This window comes from Protopterus annectens, chromosome 11.part0 (assembly GCF_019279795.1).
Source record: "Protopterus annectens isolate FY-2018-M chromosome 11.part0, PAN1.0, whole genome shotgun sequence".
Classification (NCBI taxonomy): domain Eukaryota; kingdom Metazoa; phylum Chordata; order Ceratodontiformes; family Protopteridae; genus Protopterus; species Protopterus annectens.
Genome location: NC_056745.1, coordinates 611,260,607 through 611,276,523, shown reverse-complemented (window position 1 = coordinate 611,276,523; position 15,917 = coordinate 611,260,607). Strand labels below are relative to the sequence as shown.

At 36.0% G+C, this 15,917-nt stretch overlaps 1 protein-coding gene across 5 annotated transcripts in view; it reads left to right on the top strand.

Annotated features, from left to right (window-relative positions):
- The window catches only part of NAV3 (neuron navigator 3), a 1,719,037-nt gene that overhangs the window by 1,110,063 nt on the left and 593,057 nt on the right, over positions 1 to 15,917 (top strand). For all 5 annotated transcript variants that reach the window (XM_044088077.1, XM_044088075.1, XM_044088074.1 and 2 more), the window contains one exon: positions 12,117 to 12,225. In XM_044088077.1, the coding sequence (XP_043944012.1) occupies positions 12,117 to 12,225 (109 nt within the window). The remainder of the gene's footprint in view (positions 1 to 12,116; positions 12,226 to 15,917) is intronic.

The window sequence follows — 15,917 nt, the reverse complement described above, 5'->3', positions numbered from 1 at the left end:
TGTGTTCTCTCAAGGGTGTCCATACATATCTCTGTATATTATCCTTGTGGCAGGGTTCTGCGTGATTACTCCAAGTTAGTAAAGAACATTGATATGCTCCACGTTAATGTCTCTAAAACATGGCAGTACTTGTTGTTATGGATTCATGTTGAACCAGCAAAAGGAATAAATGTAATTGCATTTACACTGACAACACAGTAGCGAATGGCCAAAGCTGCAAGTGCAGCAGGACCCAGGCACCTTTAATGGGACTGCGGAAAAGAGCAAGAGGGTGAACAGAGCTGATGCATGACAGAGTGCACCAGAGAAGGGGAAAGGACACTAGAATGAGGGACCTCAGCTGGAAACAGATTGCAATGCAACATGGACATAAAGCAAGGAGGAATGCAAATGGCCTTGCACCAATACTGCAAAAGCACATGCTAAACATAGCAAGAAGACCAGCAAGGCACAAAGCTGGCACACCGTGGAGAGAGAAGTTGAAATGTGGGATGCCACAAAAGGAAAATACACCATGTTACAGGACACCATAAATACATCAGCAAGGAAGCCCCCGTGTATCATAACAGAGGATGCTGCCTAATGTCATGGCACATCAGAAAGGCAATGGCACATTCCATGAAAAGGACTGGAATGTCCTAATACACCATCAAATGTAAACCACAGCAAAGCACAGTGTGGGAAAACTACCAACAAATCCCAAAGGACTAGACACATTGAATTACTTCCTTTCCTTAAGCAGGCTATATCTCTAGGGATAAGACTACCTTGGCTACCTATTGAAATGTCAGCACTCAAAATGCCGAGTGTCAACAAGCCAGGAAGAAAAAAAAGACTGAAAACTTAAGGGATGAGCGAATCTCAGAAATCGATCTCTTCCTTTAAACTGCACTCCCCACCCCCAAATGTATATATACCAAGTCCGAGATTGTCATACCTAGTAGAAAAGGCAATATTCTGTGAAATGGCAGCTCAGACCAAGTCCATTCATTCGAACAGTCAGTTTCCGTATTTTGGGACTCACTCTAGTAGGTCTCAACATCTCAAATGGTTACTGACTACAAACAATACAAGATTCAAGTTGCTGTACTTCAGATGGTGAACCACAAGCAGCATACAGAAGGCACGCATTTCTGATCTAGTTTGAGGTTTTAAGGACTACTGAATATGCTTGCCAACATTACCAGATCCACTGTACTTTTGTTCTGTTCTCCCTGTATCATCTTGAACACCACAGAGTTCTACTTTCCACAATGTTCTGGTTCCTGGGAAAGCCCCTTTGTATACAGCTATGGATCCAGGGATCTCAACCTAGCACGTGACATTAACAAAACATGTTGGAGTGACAGATTTATCTCCCAGAGATTGCTACTCTTCTGGAATAAACTGCACTTCATGTGAAGCAGAGCTCCTCAATGACCCTATTTAAGCTCAACCTTGACAATTGGATGGGTGACTGTAAATTCACCCTGGAGTGGCACCTATGTCCCTCATGGACAGGAGTACTCAGTGCTGATTATAGAATCACTCTGCTAACAATGACCATGTAATTATGGTTAATTAGGGTACTCAGCTTTTTTACATGGCTAGGCTTGTAAAGGCCCTAGGGCCATTAGACTATTAACCTCATATGAACCTATGAATGATGTACAGCTGGTATATTACAATATATTTTGCGGGGTGGGTGCTGTAAATAAGCCTCTCTACCATTGAACTTAAATTCTTTCACATGGTCACAGTAGGTAGCAACAGAATTTCTATATTGCCATGGTTGTCTAAATGATACATTTGAAATGAATGTTCTTGACTTTATGGTCAACTGTGCAGGATCTCACTGTTTAAGGGTCTCCACCATTGTCAGTCCCCATGTCCTCCTTGGCACTCTCTGTGTATTTATCTCATGCACGTCCTGTACAATAAATAGTTGTGTACCTTGTCAGGGTTACGAGTGTCATACAGCTCCTATAGCACCTGGTAGGGAACATCATTACTTTCAGTGACAAGCACCCACAAATCATTTAGCAGTTTTGTTTTTGTTAGGGTGAATTATATATAGTTGAAAGTTTGTCCTCCTGACAATTATAGTGTCAGCAGGGATATTTCAGCTGTTGCAGTGCAGGCAGGGTTTTCTTTCAAGTACACTCATATATATATATATATATATATATATGAAACAGTCCAAAACTGTCCACCACGAGGTAAGGTACAAAAGCTAACAACAAAACTATAGTACCAATGGAGTCAGGAAGAACTGGAAACAAATCTTCAGTGTAGAATATTTAATAAATCCTTGTAAACCTGTTGCAGCAAAAATCCATGACAGCGAAAAAAAACATTTATATCACAACATAAATTAAGCACTTTCGTCCGCTAATGCAGTGTTCACTAATCGAACTTCATCAGGTTTACAAGGATTTATTAAATATTCTGCATTGAAGACTCGTTTCCAGTTCTTCCTGACTCCATTGGTACTATAGTTTTGTTGATATATATATATATATATATATATATATATATATATATATATATATATATATATATATATATATATATATATACACACACACACACATACACTGTGAGTGTGAGCGCATGTCATGTCATATAGGTAAGCCCACAGGACACAAATGTCCCTTTCTGTGTGCAACCCATGACAACTCTCTGATCATATGACTTGCAAATGGAGGTGGAAGAATCCAACCTGGTGCCCTTGAGTGCAGGAAGCAGCTCAGTAACTACACAAAGCCTTAATCCTCTAAGCTAACTGCTAGAGTTATACAAATAAAAATATACCCATCAAGGATTAGCAGCTGTTACATTCTTTGACTTTAAACATGACTGTAAATATGTCCAATTGTTCCCAAAGGTTGTAGATTAGCCAAGCCTTGTGCTGTTACATACAGTTTTATTAAGTTACTTGCTGCCATATTTATTAGGTTGTCTTTTGGACAACTGAAAATTTGGGCTAGGATACCCGGTGGTCCCCTGGACTGCAAGTCTTATATGAACCAGAGTACTTCTGACTTAAAGGAAAGAAATTATTTAGATGTCCTCCTTGGCTTCCTTGTTTTGTTGAACGTTGACAAGGGTGTTAATTATTTAGCTTTAAATGAATTGGATAGCATGAAGTCTGAGTTTAATGTTAGTATTTCAACTATGAATACATTTTTAATTTAGCTTGATTTTGCAGGTACACAGGTATAAATTGCTCTGTGTTTGGGCTACAGCAGCTTGTCTAGCACTTAGTAAGTTAGGCTATGAGCTGCTTCCTGTAGTACATGGTTTGATTCCAGTAGCCTTCATTTTTCTTCTATGTGACTCTGACAAGTTCCTTCACCAAACAGTAGTCCTGAGTGGCTTCTGAAAAAGAACACTCATGTCCAGTGGTGTGTCTAACACTGTTAGCAAATACATTACACATTTGTCTTTTGAATTCCTGCACCATACACTTAGACACAAATTAGTACTTCATAGTATGATATTTGAGTATGAATCCCAGCACATTTCCTGTAGTTGAATGGGTTGCCAGATGCATTTTTCAGTAAATGTGAGGTTCATGGGAAGAGACGTGCACTATTTATTTCAATGTGATGGCAGGGTTACCACCTGTTCCACTTTGCGAGGGACAGTCCCTCTTTGGGGAGTTGTGTCCTGCAAAAAAGTTGTAAAAATGGCATATGTCCTGAGATTTTAGGACAAAATTATTTCCTATATTTTATGTAATAGTTGCATAAAACAGTTATTTTGTATCTGAAACACCTAAGTGTTATAAGAAACAGAATAAGCAACTGAAATGCTATAAGAATGAGCTTTTATTTAGGCAAAAAATTGAAGTTCTGTCCTTTGTACTGGCCGTGGGTATGTTTCGGCCTGCAAAATCTGATATTTGTACCAAAAATGTCCCACTTTGGGCATTTGAAAAGGTGGCAACCCTATGTGATGGTGTTTTGTTTTGTTTAGAAAATAGCTGTCAGTGTTTTTTCTGTAAAACTTGAAATAAAAGTTTTAAATGAACTCCAAATCTCGGGATATTGGTATGGCTGGCAGAGGCTCATTATCATGTATAGTGCCCCATTTGTCCATACTCTGGAGGTGTGTGCTACAACAATAAAGAATTATTAGCCATTCGTATAGGTTATATAGGTCTGGTGATGTCAGATGGAATAACTATTCTTGATGATGGAGAATACATAGGTAAATCAAAAATGAGATGTAGGTATAATGCAAGCATGTAAGCCTTCCCCCCAAAATAGTATCCTGCATGCAGTAATATTTCTGATTTTTGTATGACTTGTGGGTTGTTGAACAAAAGCTGCTGCAACATTGATATTGTCTTTAATTGTTTTGCTTTATTCCTTGTACTACTGAATAATTAATGCATTAGTAGGCCTGAATTGTATAATATAGTCTAAACATGTTGCATTTTATTAATATATTTTTTGCGGTACCTTCTTATAGCCTTCATTAACTGCAGTGGGGCTGACATTTTTCTGGTCATATAGACTGCATTATTTGGAATAATCTGAACCATCTATTATTTAGTCATTTTTGCGTATTACTCTGATATAGTCTTCTCTACTGATTTTGTTAAAAACTGTAAGACTGGCAGTTACCACAGAGGACTTGTTAATGAACTGCTTCCTGTGGCATGGGTGCAGGGTTTGAATCTTTCCACCTTCATTTATCTACTCAGTGAAATTGAGCAAGTCACTTAATTAGGCAGTGCTTTGAAGGAAATGGAAATTTGAGCTAGGCTCCTTAATCGTCTCTATAACTACATGCCTAGTAACTAAGAACATGTTGGCCTTTGCCAGCCGTTCCCTATTGCATAGCTGGCCTAGTTCAAGAAATGTGATTGCAATATCACCAGCACACCATTTTTTAATGCAACATAGGTGATTTATCATTCAATGGCAGCAGGCAGTGCATTTGTAGATGAATCACTAACATGTAGCTATTTACCAGGAGCGATCTCTGCATTAGTAATAGCTGTCTTTCATATGGAATTATTCAGATGACTTTTACTTCTGCAAAGATTATGCATATTGACTGATATTGTTGGATTATAATGACAGCAGTGTGAGTGGCCTTTTATAGTTGAAATGTTCTGAAATGGGTACTTTTGTCATTATTGGTTCAAATGTTCAAAACTACAAATTTAAAACACCCTAGCAAATGTTGCTATATTAAACAAGAAATATAATTTAATACAATCATGAAACTGAATCAAAGATCACATACATTTATAAATAAACCACTAAAAAAACTGATATATATATATATATATATATATATATATATATATATATATATATAAACTAAAAAAAAGACAGTGAAACTGACAAATAAGTATAGTTAAGAAACATTTAGTGCCTCTGCAAATAACTTTTTTAAAAAAATCAACATCTTATATACCATTCCCAAGCTACATACACTCATAATTAAGTAATCAAATAATTAAATAATCCAACTAATTAAATACTGCTATAATTATAGCAGCAGTTTTTGCAGGTGCATTCAATATTTATATCACCAGGGGTCAGTATACCATACTTCAAAATAAAAACTGATTCCTTAAAAAGTAATTTTCTTTTAATATCAGTACCTTCCATACTCGTAACTATTTGTTCTAAAATAGTACCTCAAGACTTCAGGATTACTGCCATGACAAATTTTAAAATACTTAGCTACAGGACTAGTTTCTCTAGCATTTTTAATATCCCGTGCATGTTCCTGTAATCGCATCTTAAAAGGCCTTTTTCTCTCCCCATTATAAAACAAATTACAAGGACATTTCAAAGCCTTCCATATAATAATAATAACTCCCATTTGAATAAAAATAAATGTCGTTAATCATATCAAAGCCACTCATAACATATTTACAACTGAAACATTTCATACATTTAAATGTTCCTTTAGCTGACACTTTCCAACATAAACTGTCTAATAGCTTAACAAATGTATTGTGTAATGTCCCTAATACTTCTCCCCTTTCTAAATGAAAATACTGTGGTAACGCTCACATTGTTAGCAAATTCCTTAAACCTAAGTAAAAAGCCCCAAAACATATTTAATAATAATAATAACCTGTGCACTAAAAACATCAGAAGTAGTAACTACATAAACTTTGCCATTAATATATCCCCCCCATAGCATTCCCTACTATTAGGTTTAACCATAACATCCTCACTTGTATGAATTTCAGACTTCAATTTCTTCAATGAACTCAAAAAGACTTTTTTGTCATAACCTGTCTTTAAAAACATACTTACTATACTGTATATTTCCTGTTCCAGTTCATCTTTGTCATTACACAACCTACTTACCCACAACAGCTCTCTGTAAGGGAGCGCTTCTAACAAATGGGGGGGGGGGGGTAGCTGGAACCATGTAAAAAATTAGTATTATTCTCAAATTTTCGATGAACTTTAATATTGATTTTACCATGTAATAAACTATGTAGATGCACATCTAAAATTACCACTGAGTTCCCAAATTGAAGTCCATTAAATTTTAGATTGAATCTAGTATTATCCAAATCTCATATAAAAGATTCTATATATTTAAAACCTCCCTTACATAACAAAATCAAGTCATCTATAAACCTATAGTATTTTACTACAAAGTTCTTAAAAAACATGTTATAATATAAATATTTCATCTTGATTAAACCCATAAATAAATTAACATACATAGGGGCAAAAATGCCCCCATCACTGTACATTGTACCTGATGAAAAATGTTTTCACAAAAATAAAAATAATTATGAGAAAGACAAAAATATATTATTTCTATTATATAGTTACTTGCAGGGCTATCCCCAAGGTGGAATTTCAAAGCCTCTATGCCAAATTCATGATAGATACTGGTATGTAAGTTCTTCACATAAATACTGACCCATTATATAGTTCTCACATGCATTTTGCATGGTCCTAAAAATGTGTGCAGGGGCCTAGGGTTTGAAAACAGCCCGAGGCCAAAAGCACACTTAATCTGTCTATGGTCAGATGCATTTTCAATTAATGTGATTTTTAAGGGCATAGATGTTTACTGTTGCTCATGATAAGTCTGTTTTCAATGTAAAGCTGTTTTGTGTTGTTTAGCAAATGGCCATCAGTGTTTGTGCTATAAAATTTGAATTAAAAGTTCTAAATTAAATGCAAATATCTGTAATCATTATAAACATAAAGAAGAAAATAGTATGTACACTGACAGGTTTGAACAGTGTTTATGGTAACTGAGGAGAGACAGCCAAGTAATGAGCCACTGGGATGGCTGCATGGGGGAGGGCTGGTTCGTTATCTTGGCTTGGGCTACATTTGACCATGATCCGGCTCTAAGCCCTGCCCAGTGACATGTATTTTCTGCAAAGTGGAATTCAACTCACCAAGAATGGTGAAACAGTCATTTCTTTCACTTAGATTACTGCAAAACATGAAAGTCTTTCATTGAGATTTACCCATATTAGAGTTAATTGGAGTGTATTAAAAGGGGCCAAGACACTATAAGAGGAGAGTGAAACCAGAATTTAGACTGCCCCCCCCAAAAAAAAAATAAATTCTCCCCAATAGTGATTTATTTAAAAAAAGTTAAAATGAACTATTTATGATTCATCACACGATTGTATACCAAGAATGCACGTTTGATTTAGTAATGAATGCACTGAATCTTCCAGTTCAAGCCCTGCATACCATTTTGTAAAGTTCCTGTTTACAGTGCATGATTTGGTATAACAAGCTTCTGTAGCTTCTCATTTCATTTGATTCTCCCAGTGTACTTGTTACCCTTTACCATACAGACCCATCTTGATTTATATTGTTCCCTTGTTGGTTACTGCCAGCTCCACTACTGTACAAATTCACTAGTGTCTGTTGTCAACTTTCTTTCACTGACATCACATTTTATTACCTGCAAAGGGGTCTAGATCTTTCACACTATGGCTGATCTCTAGCACAACAGGAACAACTTTCATTTTCCCATTGTCTGGTTCTCACCACACTCATCTCCCAGAAACATTACTCCTTTTATACCCTTATATATATTATACCGTTTTACACAGAGGAGTCACAGGTTGTTTCGAAGTAGCTCTCAGCATCTGGTTTCTGAACTGCAGAATTTCTTACAATTTATTATTAGTAGTAGTATTATTTTGTGAAATATAAAAAAATTAATTAAAGGAGATAGTAAGTGCCACTTTCTTTAAAATTACAAAACATGTAATAATAAATCAAAATGTAGCAAGCAGATATAGTGCATGTACTTGGTCTATAATTCATTATTGCTTTCATATTTTAACACTGCCAGTATTTCTGTAGGGTAATTAATACAAAGCTCTCTTAAAGCCCAGGTTTAACAACAAATTCTGCCTTTGTTTAAGGACATGGTAGTTTTGTTTAAGCTCATTCCTCTGTCATCATACAAAAGTTACGATTCTCTGGTCCGTGCAGACATTGATCGTTTACATAACTGTTGTCTGGAGCCTTTGCTAAGAGTCTTTTTAAGATATCTGATTTATGACTGGGCTATATTAAATAGGGGCTAGACTGCCCATCAAAGTGATTCCTTTAAAGTAATCGCAAGGGAAAGCCTTTACCAGAGCTATAATTACATGACACATTGCTGTTTATGTAAAACAAAACTGTTGTATATAACACTGAGTAGCATGTTAGAGGGGAAATCATCATAGCAGTTATTTCATGGTTCGAAATCCTGTGGATTTTGGGTTATGAGTCATGCCTTTAATGAGAGAGCACAAATCTACACCATTCTCTTACACTGACACTCCTCTACATTAGGACACAGTGCATTTCATAAAAATATCCTACTTCCTGCCCATTCCTGATGTAGTCATGTGATTCCCTTTTGCACAGCTAAGACTAATGATTTCACAGTGGGCATTTAAAAATCTACTATTTCAGGTGTTTTAGTATTCATATGTGAAAAGCCCTGTTGTAAATAAATATTTTATTATTAGTAGTAATTTTTTTTTTTTTACATTCTAATTTCATGAAATGTGTATGTGTAGCAGAGATTCTGTAATGTTTCTTTGGTTGTGCACATGATTTTCACTGTAGGTCACCCTGTGTTGCAGGTGAAGCATTTTATAGATAGTTCTGTTAAGTTTTTTTTAATTTCTCACCTTTGCAAAATTCTTATGTATATATGATACTGGTTGTGACACAAAGTCCACTATAACTATTGGACTAGAGGTTCTCAAAATATTAATGAAGTTTTTATGGTAGCAAGCTAGAATAAAAAGGAAAATATAAACATGAGCACTGTTTGAACCTGCTAATACGTACCTCTCTAAACCAGGCAAAAGTAAAGGCACGTAAACAGGAAATAATAATACATGATGTATGTCAATAGATACAAAAGACTTCTGAAAACAAGAATAAAGGTGTATATTAAGAGTTTAGAGTTCATGAATGGCAGGTACTAGTGTGACAGTGAGTATGATTATTGGTAGGTAAGTCTGTGAGACAGCTATATAAAACATCTGCTAATCCATGTATGGTGCTGCAGTGAAGTAACCTCCATGCATCTGCATCTACTGAATTGCATTAGGATTGTTTCCATCTGAATGTACAGAGGCCATTTACCTGTTAAACATGAGGAAGGAGGAACAATCTAGATATAAATGTATTGTAAGAGGCTGCTTCCAGGAGCTTTGCTTCTGTTGATCTGAGGTTTCTCATGGAGTTGTAGAGTTCATGCTGTAAGCGTGCAACCTTCATTCCAGATCAGTGTGCTATGATAAACTGAAAATATCCAGAATATGTTAGGAAAATCATCACCTGTGAAGTGAGAGTTCCAAAGTAGTCTATGTTCTAGGTTTCTCAGATGCAAATGTGGTTTTCCCTGCCTGTTGCATGCCCTCTTGCCAGAGATTGCTGGTATTAAGCCATGAGTTCAGACCATCTAAAAGGAGTAGCTCTAGCAGTGTCATGCTGAATGAAGGTTATGAGACATGATATGGTTCTATGAAGACAATCAAGGCTTTTGTGTTTTTATTTGTTGTGCTGTATGTGTCTTTATTTGGCTTAAATTGTATCCAGAGTATCTTAGTACGGTGACCATTTTGATCCTGATTCTATAAGTTTCATGTCGGATGAACATTTAACTCCTGGGTGGTGAAGGTGACCGAATGGCATTGCACTGGATTTAATGCCATTCAAAGCCAGCCCAGTGAAGGAAATGCATAATTCCACATTCAATGACCAACTTTTAGAGCCTTCTAAAGACCTTCCAAGGAGAAAGCAGAATCAGATTGCTGAATTACTGATTCTTCACAACAATTTTGCTACATATTGTTCATGAAAGGGGGAAACAGTATGGATCCTAGTGCATAGTCCTGACCAGTGATGTCAGTTTTATTTTATTTTATTTACTCTTTGTTGATTGAGTTCATCCCACAAGGCAAATGCCCTCTTTTCTAGATAGACCTAAAGTAGTATTCATACCGACTAAGGAAAATTAGGCCAGGGCATTGAGGAACTACCTCCTACTCTTATTTTTCAATAAGTGTTATCCACATGTGCTGTCGCTAACTCAGCCAGATGTGACCTTGGTTTAATGTCCCATCCGAGGGACACTTCCTGTTGTTGTCTGTTTTTTGGAAGTAGCTTAACATCCATGACACAAGTCCTTCTGCTAGGTTTGACTTTGAGAATTGAAACACAATATCACAGTTTTGAAAGAATCCCATATGCCCAGCATGATAATTCCTTTAAGACAACCTGTATCAACATTTATTAGTACATTGTCCATCTACCTCATGAATGCTGTATGAACACTATGACCATTTCAAACGTCATGGCAACCTGACTACTAGCAGTCTTTATCTTATTCCATAGAAAATGAGTTGAGTCTGGATGACTATTTCAATTACTCATTTGTGTAGAAGGCCCATGTGATTTTGAAATTTTCTTGTTTCCTTTCCACATCTCTGGGACTGATTTCCCTGAAATAAGGTGATGGAAAAGTTGTTGTTTTGGATGATAACTTGGCTGAGTATGTGTAGGTACCTTGATTGTAAAAGAATGGAAACTGTAAGAAGTTGTCTCCCAGATCCAAACTCACTGAATTTGTATTTCCTGGAATGTTTTGTTATGTTTCAGTTGTCTTGTGAGATCATAGCTCAGTTAATTGAGTTTTAAGTTATTTATTTTTTTCTTTTAACACGTGTGCAACAATGAAATCAGTATACATTAGCAAGGTGGTTGTGGGGAATGCAGACCACACAAAGGGAGTCCACACTGGGGGGCTGCAAAACAGGCGTCCCCCAGCAAAAAATGTTTAAAGTGATTTCACCCACAGGCTTTGTGTGTAAGCTTTTCTAAAAGTTTAACTAAATCAGTTTATTTGCAATGAGTTTGAGTGCAACTAAGGTAGTGTAATCCTTTGCTTGTCAGCTTGGTTATCAACTATCAGCTGCCTGCAAAAATGTGTGTTGCATGCCCCTTTCCCCTAGCTGTTAGTACTGTTTCCAGTCATTTATTTTAATTTTTCAGATATGAGAGCCACCAACTTTTGTTTTATAATTAGATTTGAATAGGGATTGGTTTAGGTACAAGTGAGAATGATACATATATGATGCATAAAAACTGTCTGACCATGTTGATCTAGTCATTTATGTGAAAGGGCTAAGATGCACAACAGATCTGATCATTTCTTAAAAGAAGCCTTTTGTCACAAAACCTACCAGCGTGAATATATTAGGAAACACTAATCATGGGTTAGGAAATTAAGACTGAGTCGTGAGTATTAAAAATGAGCATCTCCATGTGTTAACTTTATGTTCTGCCTGTATTCTTATCTACAAATTTGCACAGTGAGTCAGTTAACAGATTATTTGGCAGTAGAAAGAAACTTATAGAAAGACTTGTCACTGCTAAGATAAAATCTGAAGATGTTTCAATGTTTGTAGAAACTGTGAAGATACACTCTGTAAGCAGTATGAAATAATACATGGAAATGGATAGTTTATGGATCTGTTCTCAACAGTTTTCTCCATATTTCACTCTTTGATAAGAATGACTTTTCCCCATTTTCATACATACTGATTAATATCTGAATTTTTAGTATTTTATTTATTTATTTTTTTGTCTTTGCAGGAGAAGACCCAGAAACTCGGAGAATGAGAACAGTAAAGAATATTGCAGACCTCCGACAAAATTTAGAGGAAACTATGTCAAGTCTAAGAGGCACCCAGATAAGTCACAGGTACTTATTTGTCCTGAGCTTTATTACTAAAGACCACTAATATGTGTTTTAACTTGTTTATTTCATTATCCCAAACTTTCTGCACGTCCCAGTTGCCATTTTTTTTAATCGGTGATGTAATTAAAGTGTACTGATTGGTTATTTGTCTGAGTGGAACCTATATATGTAAATATGATTACTGGTGCTGCAAGAGATACAAATAATAATTTTAAAGACTATATTGTATTGCAAGATCACAGTATAAGCATAGTTGTTCACTTTCCTTGTGCACGATAAAATGTGATCATTTAAAAAGTATTGAGTGATGACAAGCAGTCATAACACTACAGTGCCATTCAAGCAAATTGTAATGATTGAAAACATTTTGAACTTATATATGCCAACTCCATGTTGTACGACATTGATAGAGGTAAAATTTCCAAAAGCAGCCTCTCACAGTCACATGAGCAACAAAGTGATATAAGAGCAGTGATTGATTTACATTGTTACTCGTGTTTTCTGATTATCTGCATTCTTGGCTAAAGTACATTGCTACCAGCCTAGTTACTTATATAATGAAGTGATGAAATATCAGTGCTGTAGTTTGGAATAACATAAATATGTCTTTGTGGAAAAAAATAAAGGTATAGATAGACAAATTCATTTAGAGCTTAGATTCCAAAAAAAAGTTGCTTTTAGAGTAAGTCTGCCCTGATTCCGAACACTTGTTCTCAGTGTACGTGATTTACTTAGATGTAAGGCCTGTCTGTAAACAGACATACACTGCAGGCCAGATTCAAAAAGGCCTGCTCTCAGTGTAAATGGTCACCTACACTGAGATCATGTCTTTTGTAGTCGGGCCCATAATATATACAATGTAAACATGAGTGTATTTTTAAGGGTAGGCAGCCTGTTATCCAACTAGTCATACTGAGAAGTAACTTATACAATCAGTATATAATAGATTATATGGTTAAGCAACGGGAAGAAAAAGTGACCTCTTAGTCACTAGTATACAATAGCCTGAAGGTAAGGAGCAGTGACAGGACCATGAGGGGAGTAAGAATAACCTTAATCTAAGTTTTCTGCTTTGCAGACTTTGTAGTTGATTTGGAAAGGAGGGATTATTGTTCAAAAGTTTGGATAGTTAGTCAAAATATTGAGCATTGCTTTGAGACTTGTAAGATTTTTAGTTCTTTGTCTTTAGAGCAAAGAGATCTGGAGGGGTGAGTATCATTGTAGCAAAGTATTCAGGGATGAGCACTTGTTTGGTTAATAAACACATTTATGGGTAATATTTAGTTTGGTGTATTTAAGGTAGTTGCGGAATTACATCCAATTAATTTTTTGATAGGTGTGCAGTGGTGGGATCTGTTGGAGAGATGTGCTATCAATGTCATTTGTTATAACATTGTTCTAGCTTGGAAAGTTTTTGAAAAAAAGTGTTAAAAAGGTGGGACAGTAGGTAAGTAGATATAGCTGTAGTGGCCGTGAGATATGGCCTTACTATGTTTATGAGCCCAGGTTGCGATGTTTACTGCATTTGGAATATGTAGGTAAAATCTCAAGTTGTCATCTATAGTACTGCCAAGCAGTTATGTGGTAGGGATTGATTCTAACCTCATGTTCTGTGTTGATAAGTTTACAAAGTCTCTTTTAGCTTCTGACTAGGATTTAGGAGGTAATACCTTTAATTTTTATATTGTGAGCCAAGTGAGATTGTTCTAGCTAGTCTTCATTAAAACAACATAATTGCTTGGTAATAGCTTATTTCACTTGTGGCAGTTTATTTGGGCATATGTGTATTATTTACTGATAATAACTTTTAAAACACTAAATAAAGAGATTGCTTATGGTGGTATTCTTCGCATTGCTAGTTACTGATCCAACCTCAGAAAAGAACGTTTCATGTTGCCTAGTTGCTATTCTCTGTCATTAGAAGTCTATACCTTTTCCTGTTCTCCTTAGCAAACAATTGATATCATTCAACTCCAAACTATTCCTATTCCAGTCTTCTGTTTAGTTGTTAAAAAAATATTTTTTGGAGCTCAGTGTTTCTTTTTTGTAATTCCCTTTGTGCTTTACTGAGTCAATGTGTTTAGATTTATTATACCACACAATGGAAGGAATACATTCATACAGAGTTACACGTATCAGTAGCATATCTAAATACAACTGTAAATTCTTTATGAGACCAATTGCTCCTGCTACTGCTGGAATTGTGTGGGTATCCTTCTCTATATTGTTCTGATTTCTGCCTGCAAGTCCTGGTATTGTATGACTGTGTCTTTCCCTGTTTGTAAGACACTGTAATCACTGGGTGTAGCAATTTTAATGATCAGTGTTACTTTTGTCGTTTTTTTGTCTGTATGAGGCAAGTTTGTAAAGTCCCAAGTGTCTGCCAGAAGGTCTGGCTACAAATCCACTGCAAAATATCACTTTAATGTGATTTGTTAGCTGTATAACTACTGGTCAAAGGCCACAAAGGAGCAGGACTGTTTTTACTGCAGGATATTAGCATGAATTGCTTAGCTGGATACCTGGATATTTTTCAGGTACATGGCAACATTAGAAATGCTAACTGTCTTTCACAAATAGTAAAAGTTCTTACTAGGAGCCCAATATCCTTGATGTAGACCTCAAAAATATTGCCACTTCTTGCACATCTCTATAGGTATTGTCATGCCTTGTTAAATCAGACCATAATTTAGTGACTTTTTCCTTTAAAACTGTTTTCTTGTTGTTATCATATTGCTTCTTTTGTTTACTTCCTTCCATTATATAAAGGGCTATGCCTCTTACACATCTGCAATGGATGGCTGACTGGTTGTCTGACAGACATCACGTGGTTAGAGTTGCAGGTGTCAGTTCTGCAAGCAAAATAAATTTACCAATGGTGCACCGTGGGGCTCTGTTTTGGGCCTTCTACTATTTGGCATATATTTCTTGGATCTTCATGCCAGTAGTACTGACTTATAGTTAACAAAGTTGTAGACAACTGTAAATTAGGTGTTGTTATCTGATCCTCAACTGACTTTACTTTGTCTGTAAATAACAACAATAATATTGATAAGGCAGTCCGTATCTGCAGCAAATATAATGAGAAGCTTAAAATGTACCCCCTGTGCTCGAATACCCATATAAATAAATTATATAAAAGGGAAAGAAACTGCTTAATGCTTATAAGAGTTCTCATTCCACCTATCTTAAGTACATACTTAAGCAAACTAACAAAGAGTTTAAGGGAACCATTATGAAGTTCAAACCTGAGTATGAACTTAAAATAGCCACTAAGACCAAAAATAACTGCAAATCTTTTTTTCAGCTATGTCAGGGAGTTGAGAACTAACACCCAACAATGTTTAGAGCTAGTCCACAATAATACTACTCTCTCTGAGACAAAGGAAATGGCTAACATCCTAGCTAACAATTTTATTGCAAATTTTACTCCTCTCACATATATAGCTGTTCCTCAAGTTCTACGATCCCAGCCCCACCAGACCCTTTAATTACTGTGGAACAAGTACTCACCGCCCTCCTAAAAACTAAAAGTACTTCATCCATGGACCCTGATAACATACCAGATTGACTAATTTACAGCGCCAAATGTGGCCTTTCTGAGCCTCTATTTAACCTCTTTAATCTAAGCCTCTTCACTCGATACATTCCTGAAGCCTAGAAAAAAAAACATTGTAATTCCATTACATAAGGTA